Raw genomic sequence first — 19,896 nt, 5'->3', positions numbered from 1 at the left:
TGTGCTATGCTGTAGTCACAGATTCTATGAACACCACAAAATAATCTGCTTTGAAAATTGATCTCATAACACTGCTTCCTGCAAACAACTGTTTTTACTCTGCATTTATGAAAAATCACTACAACTATTGTTTCACTTTCTTATAAATCATTCAGTCAAAACAATGATCACTGAAAAACAGAGGAAAACAAAATATAGCTAATTCAACATTGATTGCCTCTGACAGATCAAAAATCAAAATAATAAAAAGTACTTTCTTTCCCATTTCCAGGCAAAACATTGCACATACCCAGTTTTAGAGATTTCATGAGATCGATAGATGTTAGAGATATCTAAAAACTGGAGGCTTCTAAAATGCCATTTGCTGAGTTGTGGAGAATTACAATGTACAAATTCACTGCACCATCTGCACACCAAAAGGATCCCGAGTCATATCTGATCTGCCTTTTTTTTTTTGAAAAAAAAAAAAAAAAAAATCACCACCACAGCCCTTCATTGCAGCACCTTAAACATTTACATATATTTTGAATTATAAATTCAAGAATACATCATCTTTGAAAAACAAAAGAAATCTCACCTATTGCATCGAAGTTTGTTTGTAAGCTCAGACAGTATCCCTATCACACACTTCAATGCACAGGATAAAAATTAACCAGGGGTGCAGCTTCTAGTATTACTTACCAACCAAGAAGGTTTTTTTTGTTGTTGTTTTTGTTTTTAATATGAATTGTAGCAAGCAGTAATCACTTCAATCCAATAATACACTTTCTTTGGCTATAGTATGATAATGTAGAACTTGACATGGTCGGAAGAAAGCCCTCAAATACTAGTCAAACCTAACATTTCTGCACTTTATAACAATTTCCACCCTCAGTCCTTCTATTTGAGCCCTTCCAATATGAAAACATGTTGGCCTAAACAAACTGTAATTCATAAAGACTTAAATTACTTGTAACTTTTTGCTCTGCAACTAGAGCTGCCACAGCTTAGGCTCTAAATAATCAGAACTGCTATTATGACATGCTTAGATAAAAGATGAAGGGTACATGCATAAAAAGGAAAAGAAAGAAAGCAGGAAGTAGATGATAAACATTCTGTGGCTTTTGATATTCCTCAGCATAGTTTAAAAAAATGTAGTCCCTAGTTCCGTGATCCCATTGCTTGCACCAGCAAATGCATATACACTTAATAGCTTATGTGAATACATGACAAGTGGACCTTGCAACTATTTTGCAACATTCCATTTAAGTCTCCCTTTTCTTCATTCCACCCACATAAAATGCTTTTGTGAAATGGCCTTTACAACAGAAAAGCATAGGCTCTGATCTTCTCAGCAATGAAAGGCTGTGAAGGTTTTAACCCCCTTTCTTGATTCCAAGAACAGAAAAGCATCATATTGACAGCCTGCGCAAATTATCAATTCTCCAGGAAGACTAGGGATGTAGAGCTGTCTTCTCCACGTGCCGTTGCTCAAAGCCTAGCCTGCTATGGCAACTGGCAGTACATTAGCCACTAACCGAAGGGAACCTTGTGCCATATGGTTATCAGCTGTTAAAGCAGCTTTTAATACCCCTGTGCGATTCTCAATTCAAAAGAGAGGCGTAAAATCTTACCAATTATCTGAAAGTCTACAAATATTTGTTCTGGAAAGATGCAAGAATTTTGTGATAAAAATGCTCCTTTTTATTGCTTCAGTTCTTCTAAGTATCACTTCAGGGATGTACGTCTTACATTTAAGACCAATTTTCCTGGAATGTAAGTGCCAAATCCATATTTAGTGGTAAAATTCACTTCCTCAGTAGACAAAAACAGCTCATAAATCTTTTAGGCAGATTCAGGAAAAACTGGCTTCAAGGAATGATGAAGACTTCATTTATATCTTTTTGTATTGAAAATTTATATCAAAAATAGATGTTGGACTGCAGCATGCAAGATTTCTCCTGCCTTTCCTCCAGAGGACAGAAGTTCTTGATACCTGGAGCATCTAAGTGAGTCTCACACTGCATAGCAGGTATGCTGTGGCAGGTATTTCTCCAATTTCTTGAAGGCTTGGTTCAGGACTCCAGGTCTCAAGCATGTCTGCAAATATGACTAAGACTGAGGCCTTACTCCTTAGGCCTTCCAATTTACAAGCAATGCAAGTTGATCAAAGAGAATGGTGAGAAAGAACAACATGAAGAGGCTCCTAGAAAACTTACTCAAATTTAGGATAATTTTGGAGAACAGATGATGAGAGCACAAGTACTTCACAGCTACTAAGGATCTATCAACACTGCCCACGAACAGGGAAGGAATATTCTCTCGTCCAGTTCATCACTTTCTTCTAAGGAATTCTACGTCCCAGGAGCTGAGCATTACTCTCTTGTTGGCAGAAGCACACTGGACTATAACAATGTTTTTAGAGCTCACACTGCAGCAAGCAATTTTGAAGAGCAACATAGATCATGCTTTCATAGACTACAGAAGTTTCAGAAAGACACTGAAGGCAAAACAAAAACTGGAAGAACTGTCTACTTCAAGATTAGCATAGAAGATCATTCAGCTTACATATTTTGTGAATTATGTTGGGTAGAATGAAGAAGCCTGAAACAGCTCAAATAAGAAACAGCCATGTACGAAGACTAAGGACAGTTGCACATTCATAATCAGCATGAGCCTACAAGAAGAAATTTTTTTCATGTAATGTGTCATAATCAAAATTGGAAGGAGTCGGTGGTTTCCTTACTTCATTACAGAATTCAAACACTTCCAGAAAAATCTGACACTTGTCATTCTTGAAGACAGCATGCAGAGTACTGTTCCCATATCAGATGGGATAAAACACTGTCATACTACAAAGCACAACATTTTTGTTGCTTCAATACCCAGGCATTCCAGCTGGATCACGAAAGCACAAGACTGGGACTGCTGCTGTCACCAAACCAGTCCAGAAATACTCCTTTGTAGTTTTCTGATAAGTATTCTAACCATTCAGGTTCTTTAAATCAAAGCAGAATAAAAAAGTTTGCTTGGTATTGATAGACCATATAAATGCATTCATGAAACCAAACATGTTAAAAAATGGATTAAAAAAGGTAGCCAGTACACAAAGAGGGAAGCAGAAAAGCACAATAGGGCACATGGAGGCAGGAGTCTGAAGGAGTAACAGGACTACATATTATAATTACATACACTATAATCTTGATAATCTGTATAATTATGCAGAACAAAAATGAGATTAATCTCGGATAGGCCTCTGATAGGCAACTATATTACAAAGCAGTTTATCCAGTCTTTTCAAACAAGACTGTTCAGATTTAAATCAAGTTTTCCCTACAATTAATATTGTTTGAATGACAAAGATTTCAAACACATTTACACATTTTAAGATGTTCTAGACTCAACTAAGCCCTTGCATATGCAGAAAACTACTTTCTTTACTCCAGTACAGATATACAAGCAACAACAATGAAATATATTGACTGCTATATGGATTGTGTGGAAGAAGAAAACAGTAGTGCTAACTCACTATGAGGATAGTGAGTTATTCCACTATCTGTTATTCCACTCATCTATTATTCCACTGTAGCAACAACAAATAAGCCCCCAAGAACCGAAAGAAGCTTTTAAAAGAAGATAAATACGCACAGGAGAAAGATGGAGAGAATTGTCATATTCTTGTCCTCTTTCCTCTTTACAAGCAGAACAAAAGTCCTACAGGTTACTAGAGCACACAGGCACCCAACATTGCCTTCAGGTGCTAAACTAGGGAGCTTAGAAACAAGAGACGTAATAAAAACAAAATACTGTTTCATTAGATCACATATTTCTGAAAACGCCTTGAAATCAGTGACAGCATCTCTCACCACCCTCCTTCACTTTCACAAGTGAAACTGATCCAAGCCACAAGCATCCTGAGCATTTGATACCTTAGTTCAGAAAACAAAAACTGGCTTCTTTTGCCAGACCGCAGCTGCCTAAAGGGTAGGAACAGGTTCTGAGGTCTGACCAGCAAGTAAAGACTCCTTTCCACTACACGCAAACCCAGTTTATTTCTGAAGAGGTGAAGGTGATCATCTCTCCCTTCCTGCTCTATGATACCAGTCTCCATGAATGGCTACACTCCAGTAAGAGTTTCCAAGTCAGCACACAATATTCAGCAATTGTATTTCCAGCAGTTCCAGGTTTTTGTAAGAGATCAGGAAAAGAAACTTTAAACCAATAAAAGATTTGGAAGTAAAAATAATTTATACATTCTTTTTCCATTTTTTCCTACATCTTTTTTGTCAAATATAAGGACTACAATTACTTGTGCCTGTATTACTGGAAAACTAGTGCAAGATTCTAAACTGAAGAGCTAGAAGTTTAAGGCTAGAATAACTGGCAAAAAAAAAAAAAAGTTCATTGGTGGAGGGATTCCTGAGAGATAAGTGTCATGACAATGCAAATACCAGCAAACTGACTTGTTAATATCCACCCACTGAAGAGGACAGACTATCATAATTCAGGCATAACTATACTATAACTGCAGGAGACTCACAAGAGAATGCAAGGAACTGTAACTGGAAAAAACAGTCTTGGTTAGTACCCTATATATGGCACTTCTGCACTCAATTATTAAAATAACTGCATTAGAGTATAAAAATGCTTTTCTTACCTCATAAGGCAGCTTGTCAAAATACCCATTAGTCGGCCATTCCCTGAGGGTAACAATGCTGAACTGTTTGTTAAGAGTGTCCATTCCACAGCCAAACTTCTCTTCATCCTCATCTTCATCAATATCATTCATATCAATCATTGAAGTCTTCAGTGAAAGCACAGGTTTCTCTTTCACGCCATGTAGCACTACCGCATCTAATTCCGTGTAATAGTCCAGAAGAGAGCTGTTCACTTCCAGTCGAATTAAGTTTGTGGGGAAGTTTATTTGTCTGATACAAGGTGTGAATTGCCGAGCCTGGGGACCATTCACTTTTGTAGGTGCCTCGGACCAAAGGATTTCCCATCTGTGGGGAAAAAAAATAATAATGGGCACAAGTAAGAGATTAAGGTAAGTGTAACTAAGCCAATTTCTGAACACAGAGGAGTGCCTTTGTCAGAAGTATTTAGAAAGCAAGAAACATGGTTGAAAGGCAAGTGAAAATTGTTACATTTTTCCCTAGCCTTGGTAAATATCCAAAGAATGAATTTACCAGGTCACACTACTTCATAACCATAGAATATTTTCTCTGTATTGCTAATTAACAAAACAAATGGTACATTCATTGCCATGCACTTGTGTTAGACTACTGTTACAGATGTTCCAACATTTCACAGGTAATGTTATCATAACACATGGACTGAAGATGTCTTGACAATGACTGTATGTTAGTATGCAGGGAACAGTCCTGTCAAGCAACTCAAATACAGTCAGCCAACCTCACAAGGTTTTCACAAAAACACAAAAGGGGAAAAAAAACACAAAAACACACACAGCTCTCACTCATTCACATCAAAGTGGTCCAAATTGCAGCACTAACAAATCTTTTTTTAAAAAAATCACCTGTCCTTTATCTAACCAGGTAAGAAAATACCATTTTCAGAAGCATTTCATTGTCAAATCATCTTATTAGCACAATGTTATGGTTAAATATCAGAGAAAAATAGGATCTTCAAGTCATCTTTAAAAGGGCCTTTTGCAAAGAATATTAAAATTTCAAAACTGATAAACTGAAATATTTTAATGCTCTCTGTTCCAGTGACAGAAGAAGGTTCAGGGCATGCACAGCTTCCAAACATACATCCTCACTTGTACACACAGACCTCAAATCTTTTCCAGTAAATGACAGTGAACCCTGCTGCCAACTGAGTAATCTGGAGAATCAAGTCTTATATTCATTAGGTCTTGAGTGCTCCCAAGCTTGTCAAAAGGCCTGAAAACAAAAACATGCTCTTTATATGTGCATGGGTCTTCATCCAGTGAGCGGATTTTACAGGTCCTTCAGTCACTGATGCCCATCTTTTCCTCCCCTCTTCTTCATCCTCAAGTCTAGCTGATTAGGAAAGAAGGAAGCGTCCAGCAGCCACTAGCCCTTTGACGTTACACTTATGGCAATCTCCAAACCCTCCCCGTGCAAAACCCAGACACTTCCCCATCTCTTCCACCTTTTCATGCCAGCCAGGTCCCAGCTTCAAAGACGTGTCTCAGACTGTCTTATCCCACAGGTCTCAGAGACACTGGGTCTGCTTCCTAGTACCTCAGCACCTCTGCTCCCCCTAACAGATGCCACTACACTGAGCTTACAAGTGCTGCTCAACACTGACACGTACTGCAGAACACACAGGAAAAAGACAAACATGCTTTGCTTTCCAGATCCAAATGCCTAAACTCTGTTCATCATAACAGAAAGTAAAACACATAAAAGGACTTCCATTAAACATAACATAATAAGTAAGCCTCAGAAGCTTAATATTTGCTCACATTTCAAGGATAGGAAAATTATTCCATATTGGCTGAAACTTCCATTTCACAATGGACGTTTTCAGGTACACACAGATAAATTTTCCTATCCTACATCATGCCACTCTCCATGAATACCTTACAGAAGAATAGGAGGCCTGAAGAAGTCTTCTGTCAAAGGAAAAAAAATATAATGAACTAAAACCAAACATGCAGGATTGGAGAGCCTATGGAAGGTCAGCAAGTACCAACACACCAGAGCAGACACCTCTGCCTTAAGATTAAGAGGTTTTTTGTTTGTTTGTTTTCTGAAACTTATACCGTGAATGAAAATTTCACTAATTTAGGAGATGAATGTCAACTCATGGAAAAACACAGCAGATGTAGTCTCACTGTCACGCCCTCTTCCACAGGTCGATGCCCTAAGCAAAGACTTAACGTTGGCATTGCACATGACCTTTCTTGAACATACCCAGATCACCACCTGATATTTTTCTTAGACACTTTCATATACTCACTCAAACTATCCTGAGGGAAACTCAAGGCTATATTTTCATTAATTAACACACACTGTACCTTTAACTGAACGTGTCTTAGTTACTGACTTCTCCTTTGGTGCCCTGGAGAAAGGACTAACTAGCAGTAGCACCGGAAAAAAAATGCATCTGCAGGCCTACATCCATCAAATTGCAAAGCAACAACCTCCTTCAGCAAGTACTGCCTTCAGCTCCCAGCCTTTGTAATAAACTAGAGGACAGCAAATGAAAGACACACAGCAGCACTTTTTACAGTCTTGTGAAACTCCACATTACAAACCAAGTGCTGGTGAACAACAAGGCCAGTGACTATTTTCCACTGGCCTGATCATACTGCTTTCTTTTTCATCAGCAGCCTACTAACCCATCTTTAAAGGGGTCAGCTGCTGGTTTAACTGGAAAACCTCAAGTCCACAAGTTGCTTCTGACGTTATTCTCTCCCTTGGTGGCACCACACCAAAAACCAGGCCATAGTACTTGCTCTGAGTCAGGGTTAGCATATTCTTTCCTAATGCAACCAATTTCTTAACACATCCACTGCTGCAACTGGGAGTGGTCTCTTCCTCCAGGATCTACGTATCAATGCATTTTGACACTTCAGCAGGCTACATGCAATCTGAATGGGAGAAAAGCCTCTATAACTGGAAATGGATGAAAAAATATTTCCAAGAGGCTCCAGTAAGAACTGCATTTCTGCCGTTCTTGAATGTTTTTCAAGAAAACCCTCTGCTTCAAAAGCCTTTGGAAGAAAGGCATTTTGACAGTCAAGTTCTAGTCTGAGAATATGTAGCTTTTTAGCTTCACTAATAAGGCCGCCTGCATTTGTTCCAAACTTAAGATCCTCCAGAATCTATTTAACCCAAAACAAAAAGAAATTGAATTCCAACAAATACCTGAAGTTAAAAAAATATTCCTGTTTCCCCCCCCCCTTTTAGTTAATTAGGTTCTCTGAGCCCTCAAAACTCAAGCTGAATCAAATGACTGAAGATAGGACATTGTACTCAAGTCTTGCAGATGTACAGTAATGGTTGATCAAAAGAAGTTGCAATGAGAGTGTGTTGATAAGAAGCTTTTACCACCAATGTGCTGAAGACTTAGCCTTTACACTGCCATGCAAAGTCTGACTGAGAGGCAGTCACATCTGTAGGGTTTACTCTAGCGAGTAAAGAAAATGAGGACTTCAGTCAAGTTTTTCCATTCAGCTTTAATGGAGTCCATTATAGGTTTCTCTCTACTTCGTGAAAATAGGTGTGAACTGGTCCTGCTCAAATTTCTGAAGCCAAAAACTCCATAGACTTCCATGGGGGATGAGAGACATGACAAAAAAATAATCCTCTCTCCTTCCCTGCATGAAGGAAAATACAGCCTAATGATTGTCAAGTTGAGAAACAGACTGGCAAGGTTTGTGCCAAGTGATAGCACCTATTTACTGCTTTTTTATTTTTTGTTGCCATTTGAAAGCTTTTATGCAGAAAGGCAATAGCTATGATTATGTCTGAGTAGACCTAGTTACTTCTCAAGAAAATATGTAAGAGAGATCCTTTGGAAAAGTGACTCCTAGGACATGTAAATCAGATTCTTCTCTTGTGAGACAAGATTAAACTGTCTGCAATCTACTGAGAAGATTTCTTGCATTATAAAATTGAGACTGGGGTAGAAAGTGAAGGAAGCAGTACATGATCCTGAAGCACGAAAAATAAGTGCCCTTTCCCAAGAAATTCACAACTCAGTAGGCTACTGACTGTCGCTTACCTGTGACAGTCATCTGGACAAGAGAAAGATCTGTTTTTCCTGAAGATGTCAGAACAAGTTATAAGTAAGGATGCAAATACGTGAGATACAGTCCCGAAGGTCCCTTACCACACTCTAATGCGTTGATAGCATAAGCACTGTTTTGGGTGCATTCCTTCAAGACTGGCAAAGAACAAAAGGTAGAGCAGGAAGAAGCATCTGAATGCCACTGTCTACAAGAAAGAGATGCATAAGACCACACTACATTTCTAGTTTTACTCCCTCTATCAGAATGGGAGACCTTGATTTAACAAATAAATAAAAGGTGTCTGCCAAAGAAATCTGCAACATTCCCACCTGGATTAGGCTTCCAGAGGCAGAGCCTATCACCTATATATAATGAAATTCCCAAAGGAAGGAGAGGAAACCCTTTAATTCTTAAGCTTGGTCTTCTTGCTGCAGCGGATTTACAGCCTTCAGGGCCTTCAGAAAGAGGAAGAGACCGCACGTGCAGCTAACAGCTAAGCCTGAAAATACTGAGCCAGGCTGTTCATCCACAAAATCAAACTTGGAATTTAGTTCAAAAGAGCATCTAGCAATATTCTAAACAGCGTGAAAAAAAAAGTTAAAAAGACATAAATGGCAAGACTACAAAAGGCAGAATGGTGCCACTGGTAGTTCTGGAACCGCTCCCAGCCAGTAAAATCATCTCACCTTTGAGAAACAACCTATTTAGTACCTGTGGAAAACAAGCTGGGGGAGGAGAGGTGGTTCAAAACAAGCAAACAACATAAAAACAAAAACAAAAAATATCCCAATCTACTAAAGAAGCAATCATTGCATAACAGTAAAAACATATTGTGAAACATCACCCCAAGTACTGCCACACATCCCAGATGAGTTAGGAAACTGTTTTTGGAGCTTTTATAAAAACACGTGAATGTGGTGTCACTAAGAGGTACACAAGATAAGAGAAACTGTCAAATTAAGTTAAAAAAAGACTGTGACAGAAGAACTGGGACCATTTTTTCTTTTATATTCCAAATTTAAAAATCAAAGTTATTTTTGTAAAAGGAAAAAGTTGAAAAACTTTAGAAAAAATTACTTCTGACTTGAAAGCTCCCATTTAAACACACACAAGCTCTTACTGTCTGACAGCAACTAACAAATATTAGGAGCATCAGAGTGTTTCAAAAGGGTTGATACTGAAGAAGCCGTTAGGGGATTGTCACGAATAAACCTTCAGGGTAGATGAGGAAGAAAAGGAAACAAAATAAGCAGACACTGTCCTCATCACAGAAGCTAGTTATATCCTATCCATCCATCTAATACACTACGAGAAACAAAACACGAGGTCTCCTCCTTGGTTGGGCTCAGCTCACGCCACTATCAGCTGCAGTGCCCCCAGTACGGCTGTGTGGAGCTGCCTCTTCTGCTGGCTGAAGAGGGACCCACCTTTGTCACCAAGCCCAGACCAAACATTTGCACGTACCACAGTACAAAACCTGACATCAGCATAACCATTGTAGTGTCATATAACAAAAAAAAGAGGGATTTCTTCACTACAGTATTCCGTTAATCTCACTTCAGTAATTTTTGCTTGAATTTTCTGCACTCAGCTAATTCATTGAAGAAATTTGCACATGGATATTAGCATATGGTTGTATATAGTTTAAGAATTTACCAAAACTAAAAATACTTCTCACCAGCAAAAGTATGAGCAGCACTAATAAGAAGCACAAAAATGTCTCCATTTGTAAAGACGCACGCTTTTCTGACACTTATGATTTTTAAAAGTTGTTCTATGCAGAGGTGAGATGTAATGTATTCTGTTTTTAAAGCAGCACAAGATGAGATGACAGAATCCTCAAATCACTGGAAACTGTGGTTAAAGTACAACGAAAAACCTCAAATTAACTGAGGAGTTTAAGCATTAGTTAGGCACAATTACATTCCAACCTGAAAAATAATTTAATGCTTTCTCCCACTCCATGAAGAGTTAATCCCACCTGTAAAAAAACTAAAAAAAAATGCTGTGATTGATAGAAATATCCAATTCACCAACAACAGAGGAACACCACTGAAGACCTTTTTCTGAACACATGCTTAAATCGTTCTTCGGCACGACTGAAGTACAGAACAAGCAACAGAGCATCCTGAGGGCCAACTATGTGGGCTATCAGCGTTTTCCTATGAGGATATGTAAAATACCTCTTAAGCAGTAACTGTGGTACGCCAAACCTTCACAGAGCCTCTTGCAGGTTAGGAGCTTTTGCATAGTATAATCCACTAAGCAGAACATTTCAAGAAGTCCCAGACTTCTTCCTCTCACAACAGGTTTGACTCCTGAATTTGGCCTCCTTTTTATTTCAAAGTAGAAGCTGGTGAAAAGGACCTTTTCTAATAACCTGCCCTTTCTGCAGTGGTGTTCAGAAAGAAACAAGCCAAGAGCCAGCAAATAAAAACCTGTAAGTGCTAGTTTGTTTTAGGTAATCAGGTGATTTAAAAGCATTACAGCAGTCAGAAAGAAGAACACAAGGCTCTAAAAGCCCTCTGAGTAACTGAGACACAGCCTCCTAAGGAAGGAAAATGGTGTGGTAGTTCAAGTTCAACACATCTGTCAAGCACTGAATCACCTGAGAATATCAACAGCATTCCTACTTGCAAAAAGTCATTCTTAGTTAACATCTCAGAATTTTTGGAAGGGGAAACAAGTAAAATTATGCAGAAGAGAGGACAGATTCTTGTAACTCTTCATATTCCCCTCCCATTGGCGAGCAAAAGGAAGGAGAAAAAATACTGCATACATTATGTGGAGAAAGGGTTCCCTCACACTATGGATAAGACACATTTGTATCTTTCAGAAGTAGGAGACAAACCAAAGGTGCATCTCTGAACAGCCAACTCCTACTGAGGCAAAGCACAAATCCCTCCAGCACTGCTCTAGCAGCAAGACCAGAAGTTACTGAAAACATAGAACGGATAACTGCTTTCTGAGACTGCTAGCCTTCTAAACAAAAAGAACGCTAACCTGGGTAAGCAGAACAGAAAATACTCCTGTCTACAAAGAAAAGCAGAGCCCTACAGAAATTCCATCCATTTTTATGAAAAATGGAAAGTCCAGGCTCTCAGTCTGACCACATTTCAAGAGGATAAAGATCACCCCAAAGTTTTTCTAATGAGTATTTTCTTTTATCTTCTTTTAGCTCTCTGAACATTTTTATTATTTTAGTGCACCTAACTGAACAGCTCCTTCATTTCACATTTCCTAATTTTATGTATTTTTTGAAAACTTATTAGTCTTTACACAGAATTGGGAAAAGTCATTTGTTTTATGAACGAACAATTAGTTAGGCATTTTTATAGGACAGCATTTGCTTATTTTTCAGAATTATATCCTTGCATTGCACTGCAGCATACTCTCTTCTTATATTATGAAGTTACAGAAATAATCTCAACATAAATCTGCACTAAATTATTAAACAAGTAAAATTAAAGTTCACAGAACAACTGACCAAAAGCCATTTCACATTAGGTTCTAAGTTCAGAAGTCTTAAAAGCTATCTTCACCCACACAGTCCTATAAATAACTTCTGTATTAGCACCAAACGCATTCCTACTTCTTAACATAAGCCTATCGTTATTAGCTTGACCTATCGCTGCTCCTCAAATTCAGATGTTTACTTGAGAGCTATACAGTATCTATTCATTAGAGAGCTGGAAAACAAACACTAAACAACAGTAGATAACACAACCACACAAAACAGATTCATTGAGAATTCTTAATATATACACAACATCTGATTTCCTAAGGTTTACAAAAAAACATCAATTGTCTAGTATGCCAAAGTGTACCTTAGGCATACTTTGATTGCATATACCAACAGCTTTTCCTAGTGTTTTTCCCCCAACCCTGTGCTTTCATGTGTTCTCCTTCTATTTCCACACCTCCTCACCATGAGCTTCCCACCTCGCCTACAGAATTTTCTTCATCCTTTTACTACTCTCCAGGTCCCCCCCTCTTCCTGATCCCTCGCCCCCAACCAGAATGTGATCAGGAGTTCTTACTATCAGAAAAAACAACAGGACCTAGTGGGCTGCTTTTCACCTGTGGAACAAATAAAAAAATCAAGTGCTACTCACACTCTGATTCAACCAAAAATAAAGATCAGACAAATGGCATCACCTTTTGTCTGACCATTCTGTACTTCTGCTTTTGGCCTCATTTCCAAATGAATAGGCATAGTGCCCAATTCTAATATATATCTATGTATATACACAACCTAGAGCATGCAGAGAAGTTCATGGCTACTTGAAGCAGGACAATACTGCAGCCACAAATCCTCAGTCTTCCGGACAATTTTCCTTTCTTATTGGAGAAAGGACTCAGAACTGCCATTTCACAAATTATTTGGGATACACATAATTACTGCTCATAAGAATTCCGACGCAAAGAAACTCTCCTTACTCAAATCTGGTATAAGGACCTGCATTCACTTGCACTAAAAGAAGAAAAATCCCCATCTCTTAGTGGGTCAAAATGAAATAGAGAAATACTAAGAAGCAAAGTTTGCTAAACAGCATTATCTGTAGTATTTAACATTTTAGAGAACAGAGGAGTGCTCTAAAGTATAGAGAAACGGAAAGTTTACCTTACTTCAGCTGGTGGGTTTTGTGAGTAAGGATTTGCAGAGCACGCCAAAATCCGAACTACAGCTCCAGGATGATATGTTTCCAGAATGTGCACTGCAGTGGGGTAAACTTGCTCCTCAAAAGCGAGTTCCACATAGTCCTGGCTGCAGAAGGAGGTGGGCGTCCTCTTGAAGGGCTGTCGAGCACTAGGACAGTGATCCCACCAGGTCCCGTAAGTTCGAAACACAGCCGTCTGAGTAAAGTCACCGGAGCTAGGGTACACGTTTGGTATACCTGCTAAATTCCACATGGTATATGACATGCTGTTTTCACTACCATAATGGGAGCTGAAATCCAACACTTCTTTGGCATACTGAACTATTTCAACATTGATAGGTAAGGCCCGGGTGTTCGATTCAATAGCCCTCCGGCTGTTCATCTCTCCTCTCGTAGCTGTCCTAGCTCGGCGCCGAAGGCACATATAGTAAAACATGCTCAGGACTGTTAACATGGGAAACACTGGTGACATCTAGATACGACTTACAAAGCTGCAAAAGGTCAGGAGTCCTTTATAAGGTGCATTAACTGCTTGTGGTGTTTTGCAAAACAGCTGACAAAACAGAATGAATAAACAGAGTGAGCAGATGAAACATATCTTAAAACACAAACTTTACTCTTTTCAATATCCTCTTCAACAATGTACTGCTACTACAACATTAATAAACTATTACATTTTATGACAATTATTTATTAGTAGGCTACTAAGCATGGCTTCCCATTTATTGCATTTAAAAGAGAACACTATGAAGAAACATTAACCGAAACTAACCCTCAAGTAACAGTAAGACTAATAGTTAAAATAAGTATTTTTTTTCCAAGATTTACTGAGAACAAAAAACATCTTGCACTGACTCATGAAAATGTAGTCAAGTATAAAATGACATCTGGCCCTTGCAGTAAACAACTGTTGTAGAGTTTGTGATTAACTATAGTTAATTGTAATGATGATAATCTGCAGTATAGTTTTAAAACAATTAAAAGAAAAGTAAATTCTGAAGAGACTACTCAGGTACATGGGCAGGCTATAGCAATACACAGCTCAACAAAACCTAAGTTACTTCTCTGCTTGTATTCTGCAGCAAGACTTCTCCCAGTAACCAAATTATTTCATTTAAAGCTAGCTCAAGTATTATCTAGACTATAATGTCGCCTGTAGAGTAAATACACTCTTCAAAGACAGCTTATGTAGGAAGTTGGACAGCTACTCCAGTGAACTGTTTCCTCTCATTTGTTCCCATACTTTGTGAATAGCTTTTAGAGCGAAACAAAAGAGCTTTGGGCATTAACCTAAACCAAAAAATAAGTTAAATTCCACAGTCTTTCCCATACCAGTGCGCTGGCCTTAATGGTTTCACAAAAATATTGTCATTACCCTTTGAAGTTGTCCATGACAGCATTAACCAATGATTGAAGGATGCTCGCAATTCACTAACAGTATCATCTTCCTTTAAGCCACACAACTGAGTAAGTCTTCAGAAGAGTCCTGGCATCAGAAGCAGAAGTTCCCATAGAAAGCATTTTAATTCTGATAAGAGAAAATATTTTAATTTAGGTAACAATTCAGTTATACACAAGACATACTAGATCTGCACAGACATCCACCCTGAAAAAAATCAGCACAAAATGTACTAATAACTAGAGATATCAACCTGTTTTACATGGCCTAGACTGAATCACAAGTAAAAGACAAACAAGCAGGTTTAACTACTAGAAAAAGGCAAATTATATACGAGCCTCTTTGGTAAAGTTTTCTGTTTACAACGGTAAAGAAGTATTTATAACTGAACATTTTTTTCAGGACACAGAAGTGCTGTATCATATTCCCTACTAATAGAGATCCTCTTACATATGCTCGCCCCATATTTAGCAGCCACTCCATACCTGCATGATGCAAACAGTCCGATTTACCCCCACACAGCAGAACCGGGACAGCCTTCTCTGATTTCTGCTGGTGGTACACAACGCACCCGGGCAGTAACACAGCACCCCAGAATCATCCCCTCCAGTACACAGACTGTTTCTCTGCTGGCCTCCAGATTAGCTTGTTTGCCAGCTCTACTAGGAAAAACAGGGAGCAGCGCCCGTAACCTGTTACAGGCCAGAACAGGGATGACGAAGCATATCTCAGAATAGAATAAACACGTCTCCAACAGCCCTTACTGGAGCTGCCGGTTAGTTTACACTAACCAGCATACGCTTACATACCACAGTGCGTATCCTGTGGTAACCACCGAGCCATCAGCAATGACTCTAATAGCAGAAGATGCATCAGACAGCAATTAGCACGATGCCTCTCATTGCCTGGGAGACAAACCACCTGATTTACCATTCGAAATGGGTACACATGGAGCTGTACCTTGCAGGTCTTTTTAAAGCATAAGTTGAAACCATGGTAAATAAATAAGCAAGATGGAGAGGAATCAAAGTGGCATTTGTATGCCTCAGTGTAAGTCCACTGTGCGTATTTCTTCGGTAACTTGCTCGTTTCCCAGAGTCACAAAACACACATACAAACCGCTCTCGCCGTTTGAACGCTGTCAACACGGGCATGCAGTAACAGATAAGGCAGGCTGCACTATGCTGTCCTCTTACTCATGACAGTAAAAAAAAAGTTTCCTAATGAAGTGTTCACTTCTCACTTTCTTGCCTCCTCTATTATTAGCTTTTTGTTTAGTTCCTGTCCTTCATTCAGTTTCACATGTTGACATAGCTGTCAGCAGCATGAATCGCTCCTGACACTCAGTGCAGAAGGAAACGCGTAAGATGGTATTTGGGATTCATTTTAAGCTCTGCTGGAACGCCAAAACCAAATAACGTCACATTTCCCCCAAACACCCTGTTGAACCATCTTTTAGAAAAGGCACTGGGAAAATAGCAGCAAACTCCCCAACCTCTTCTCCTAAAATAAAACTATCAATTAAAAAACTAAAAAATAGGTCCCCTGCCCATGGCAGACGGGTTAGAATTAGATGATCTTCAAGGTCCCTTCCAACCCTAATTCTATAACAACAAAAAATAGATATATTTTCAGCACAAAGCTGCCATAAGATCTAAGTGAAGATTACAAATACCTTCTTCTTCTAGCTTTTTCCCCTCTTAAATGAAATCTCTTTATAGAGCATGCCAGCAGACCTTAAGCTTCATCAAGCTTCCTGCCATCAAGTCTTGGCATCACGCATAGCCTAGTGCAGCCACAAGCCCCAAACTCAAAGCTGCACTGACTCAGATGGTTTGGAGCCCACTCCACGCGACTTGGAGCTTTATAGAGCTCAGCTTGCAGAGCCACTCGGCTGGGCTGCATCACGAGCAGGTGTGAATTGCCGACCTCACATACCACACGTGCCCTACATAACTTCATACCTGCACTGAAGACTCGGAACTTGCTCCAAGCCCTGCCCAGTGCTTTCAGAGCCCAGCTTACAAGGAGCGGCACCAACTGAGCCACATTCCCACGGCCCCGGCTCAGAGCAGGGTGACCATCCACTGGCTCGAGGCAACTGAGGAGCCAGACACCAGGACTGACATAATGGGTAAACCGCAACCATGTGCCAAGTTCTCCATTCCTCATTCCTCCCCACCAACCTGAATGATTTCCATCAAGTTCTTATCAGATTTACAACCTTGAGAGGGACATGGCTTTGTCAATCTTGGCTGTCATCAGCCAATGGGCTCAAGCTGAGAAGTGGGAACAAACAGGTAAAGACCATACAGCTGTCATAAGAACCGTGTTAGTCTGGACAATACAAGTGGAGGAAAATTATTTTTAAAAGAGTTAAAAGTAGCATAGGATTTCATAGCTTATAAAAGCAGGAAAGAAGGATAAGTAAGCGCTAGGACTGCAATACAAACAGAAACCCTTTTATCTGGCATTTTAAAAGAAGCATTAACACTTGTGTGGAGTTAAAAGACCAATGAAAAACTACTGGAGAGGTTGAAAGACAACAAGCTGGTGAAAGAATTACACTAAATATGGATCAGTAGGGCCAGGTGATGTAGAGATTTGTTCAGAACTACCACAGGTCAACATGACTTCCAATTAAAGGGACCCAACTTTGCAAATGTAAAGATGCAGACTCAGGCCTATGCAAAACATCAAGATAAACACCTCCTGAGCAGTGCAAAACTTACATGGAAAACTCTTCTTTTTCTTTCTTTGTTAACCGCTTGATTATTTTTAAGAAACTCATTTGGGCCTATGCAGCTATACCTTCCAATCTCTAGCACTCCTGTTGCATATTATTCCTTTGTATGGGCATAATTATGCCAAATTGAAGCTTAATAAAGATTTCTTTTAAATATTATCATATTAATAAAGGGTTCTTTTAAACATACCTCATTATCCTCCTATAAAGCAGCAGCAATCTACTTTTATTTGCTTTCTTTCACATCATATACTTTTTCAAGATACCATTAAACAGGCTGGCATGGTGCTACTGCGTACCAGGACCGCCAGCAGCCACCGCAGAGGCCACTGCAGCCAGATGAGCAGCTCGGCGCCCTGAACCAGCTCAGCTTGGCTCAGCACACTGCCACTTTGGGTGAAGCCAGCGCTGGCTCAGAGCTACTTCCTTTCAAACCACATCACAATCCACATGTTTTATTGGCACTTAACAACCTCTCCTATCCAGATCGTTACTTAATTGACAACTGTTTCAACAAAGTGAAGAAATTCCCTTCTTCTACATGATGAACTCTTCCTCCCTTCTTGCTACACATGCAGAAAGACTTCTGAGACTGTAATTTACTATTTCCTTTCTTCAAACACTCCTCGATAAAGGAACATGCCCTTATGGCTTCTCTACATATTTTATTGGAACGGACACTAACTAAATAAAAGTATTCAAGAGCACTAGATCTCTTTGAACTACTCTTCCCCCTTTTAGAGGGTGTTTACGTGCACAAATCCATTGTCCAGCTTCCAAGTAACCCATCTCATTCGTGATTATTGTACCCATCCAGTTTGGTTTTTTCAAATTCAACTCCCCAGCATTCAGTTTTCTCCCATAACTGCAGAAACAGGGCACTTGAGCAATACATAGTTAGTCACCAAATCAGAATGTTACGAAAATGTGGGAAATATGCAGAAAAATACTGGGGGGTTGGAGGGGCTGCTGAGTGAAGGATGTGTCTAAGAGATGTAGCAAGTAACATATTATACATAGGAATAAAAAAGTGAAAGATGGCATATTTCACCCCTAAGCCATCCCTGACAATGTGTTACAGGAGTTTGTACTGTTTCAAGAGAAGCAAATTCTACATCTAAAAGTCACACATGCAACAGGTCTGAGTTTTAAAGTCAGAGAGGCTGCAATTCCTCTTTACACCAGCTTTGCTAATCCCACACCTGGGAGTACCATGTAGAGTTTGCTTTCATTTGACTATAAAAGAAAGAGCAACGTTGATAAGTTACAAAGAACAAAACCAATAGATTATCTCTGAAGAAAGATCAATGCAATTAATAAATGTGTCTCAGGTAAGAGACGGTCAGTGGGAAATCTGCTAATTATCTTCGCATGTTAATGCACAGAGGGAATACCGGAACTGGAATTAGAGGCTAAAACAGTATTTTTACCACATGTTGGCATCTCTCGCTGTTAATTTTGTAGATCATGCCAGTGTCTACACTCAACGTGTTGAAATTAGGAGCTAATGTCAGTTAAAAATGAATAAGCTCTTAGGACACTTAGGCCCCACTTGCTGTGCTTCTTCGTGGGACATGTCCTGGCCGTGAGACAGAGCCACTTCACAGAGGGGAAACTTCTAAACCTGCAACTTGGGACACAACAGGACATTAAGCAGCTCAAACTATTTAAAGCCTTGTTTGTCTTGTTGTCATGAGCATCAACACATCCCAAACCCACGCTTTTCAAATTACTTCTGTGCCCACCTCTGCCTTCCAGCCAGGACCAGACCTCGCGCGGTGGCTTCACATCCAGGTACCAGGGAGACAAACGTCACTTGGGCACCAGTTGGGTGGGCAGGGTGACCACGGCCCCCCGGGGCTCGTCCAAGGCACCGTGCCCCACTGCGCACAACCCCCCAGGTAAACCTTTATTAACACAGCCCCTACACACGGCACGAAGCCACAGCGCTGTGCCCCTTCATTGGGAACGCCTGCCCTTCCAGCCACGCCGCAGAAATAATAAATAAAAACAACCCTGGACCAGCCCCGTGGCCTCCCTTCGGTGTAACCAGGCACAAGCCCGGCACACCCCCACGCCCCTCCCGGGCAGCGCCCCCCCGACAGGCGCCCAGGGAGCAGCCCAGGGCGCCCCCTCCTACCTCTGCCCCCTCCGGCCGCCCCCCGGAGCCCCGCGGGCACGCAGCGGGACCAGAGCCCGCCCCCCGCCTAAGCCCCCCGGCCACAGACGCGAGGGCCCAGGGAGCCACCGAGCCCCGACCCCGGCAGCCGCCCCCCGCCCCGCCCCGGCCCCGTACCGCTCCGCAGGGCGAAGCCGCCGCCGCCGCCGGAAGCCCCGCACGGCCGCGGGGGGCGGGCCGCCGGGAGGGGCGGGGCCGCCG

The 19,896-nt window shown here is 40.5% G+C and overlaps 1 protein-coding gene across 5 annotated transcripts in view; it reads right to left on the bottom strand.

Annotated features, from left to right (window-relative positions):
• Positions 1 to 19,883, bottom strand: part of FBXL4 (F-box and leucine rich repeat protein 4) — a 56,299-nt gene extending 36,416 nt beyond the window's left edge. For 4 of the 5 annotated variants that reach the window (XR_004749175.1, XM_035320718.1, XM_035320720.1 and 1 more), the window contains exons 1-4: positions 19,813 to 19,883; positions 14,747 to 14,899; positions 13,335 to 13,924; positions 4,637 to 4,982 (exon numbers count right to left, since the gene is read on the bottom strand). Coding sequence is in view for 4 of the 5 variants with exons in the window: in XM_035320718.1 (XP_035176609.1) it covers positions 4,637 to 4,982; positions 13,335 to 13,843 (855 nt within the window). In the remaining variant the exon portion in view is untranslated. Of the gene's footprint in view, positions 1 to 4,636; positions 4,983 to 13,334; positions 13,925 to 14,746; positions 14,900 to 15,255; positions 15,413 to 19,812 lie in introns of those variants that run through there. The other variant, XM_035320719.1, reaches the window with a different exon arrangement.
• Between the last annotated feature and the right edge of the window lie 13 nt (positions 19,884 to 19,896).

This window comes from Oxyura jamaicensis, chromosome 3 (genome assembly GCF_011077185.1).
Source record: "Oxyura jamaicensis isolate SHBP4307 breed ruddy duck chromosome 3, BPBGC_Ojam_1.0, whole genome shotgun sequence".
Lineage (NCBI taxonomy): Eukaryota > Metazoa > Chordata > Aves > Anseriformes > Anatidae > Oxyura > Oxyura jamaicensis.
Note: the sequence above shows the minus strand (reverse complement) of the source record. Positions and strands in the feature narration are given on the sequence as shown.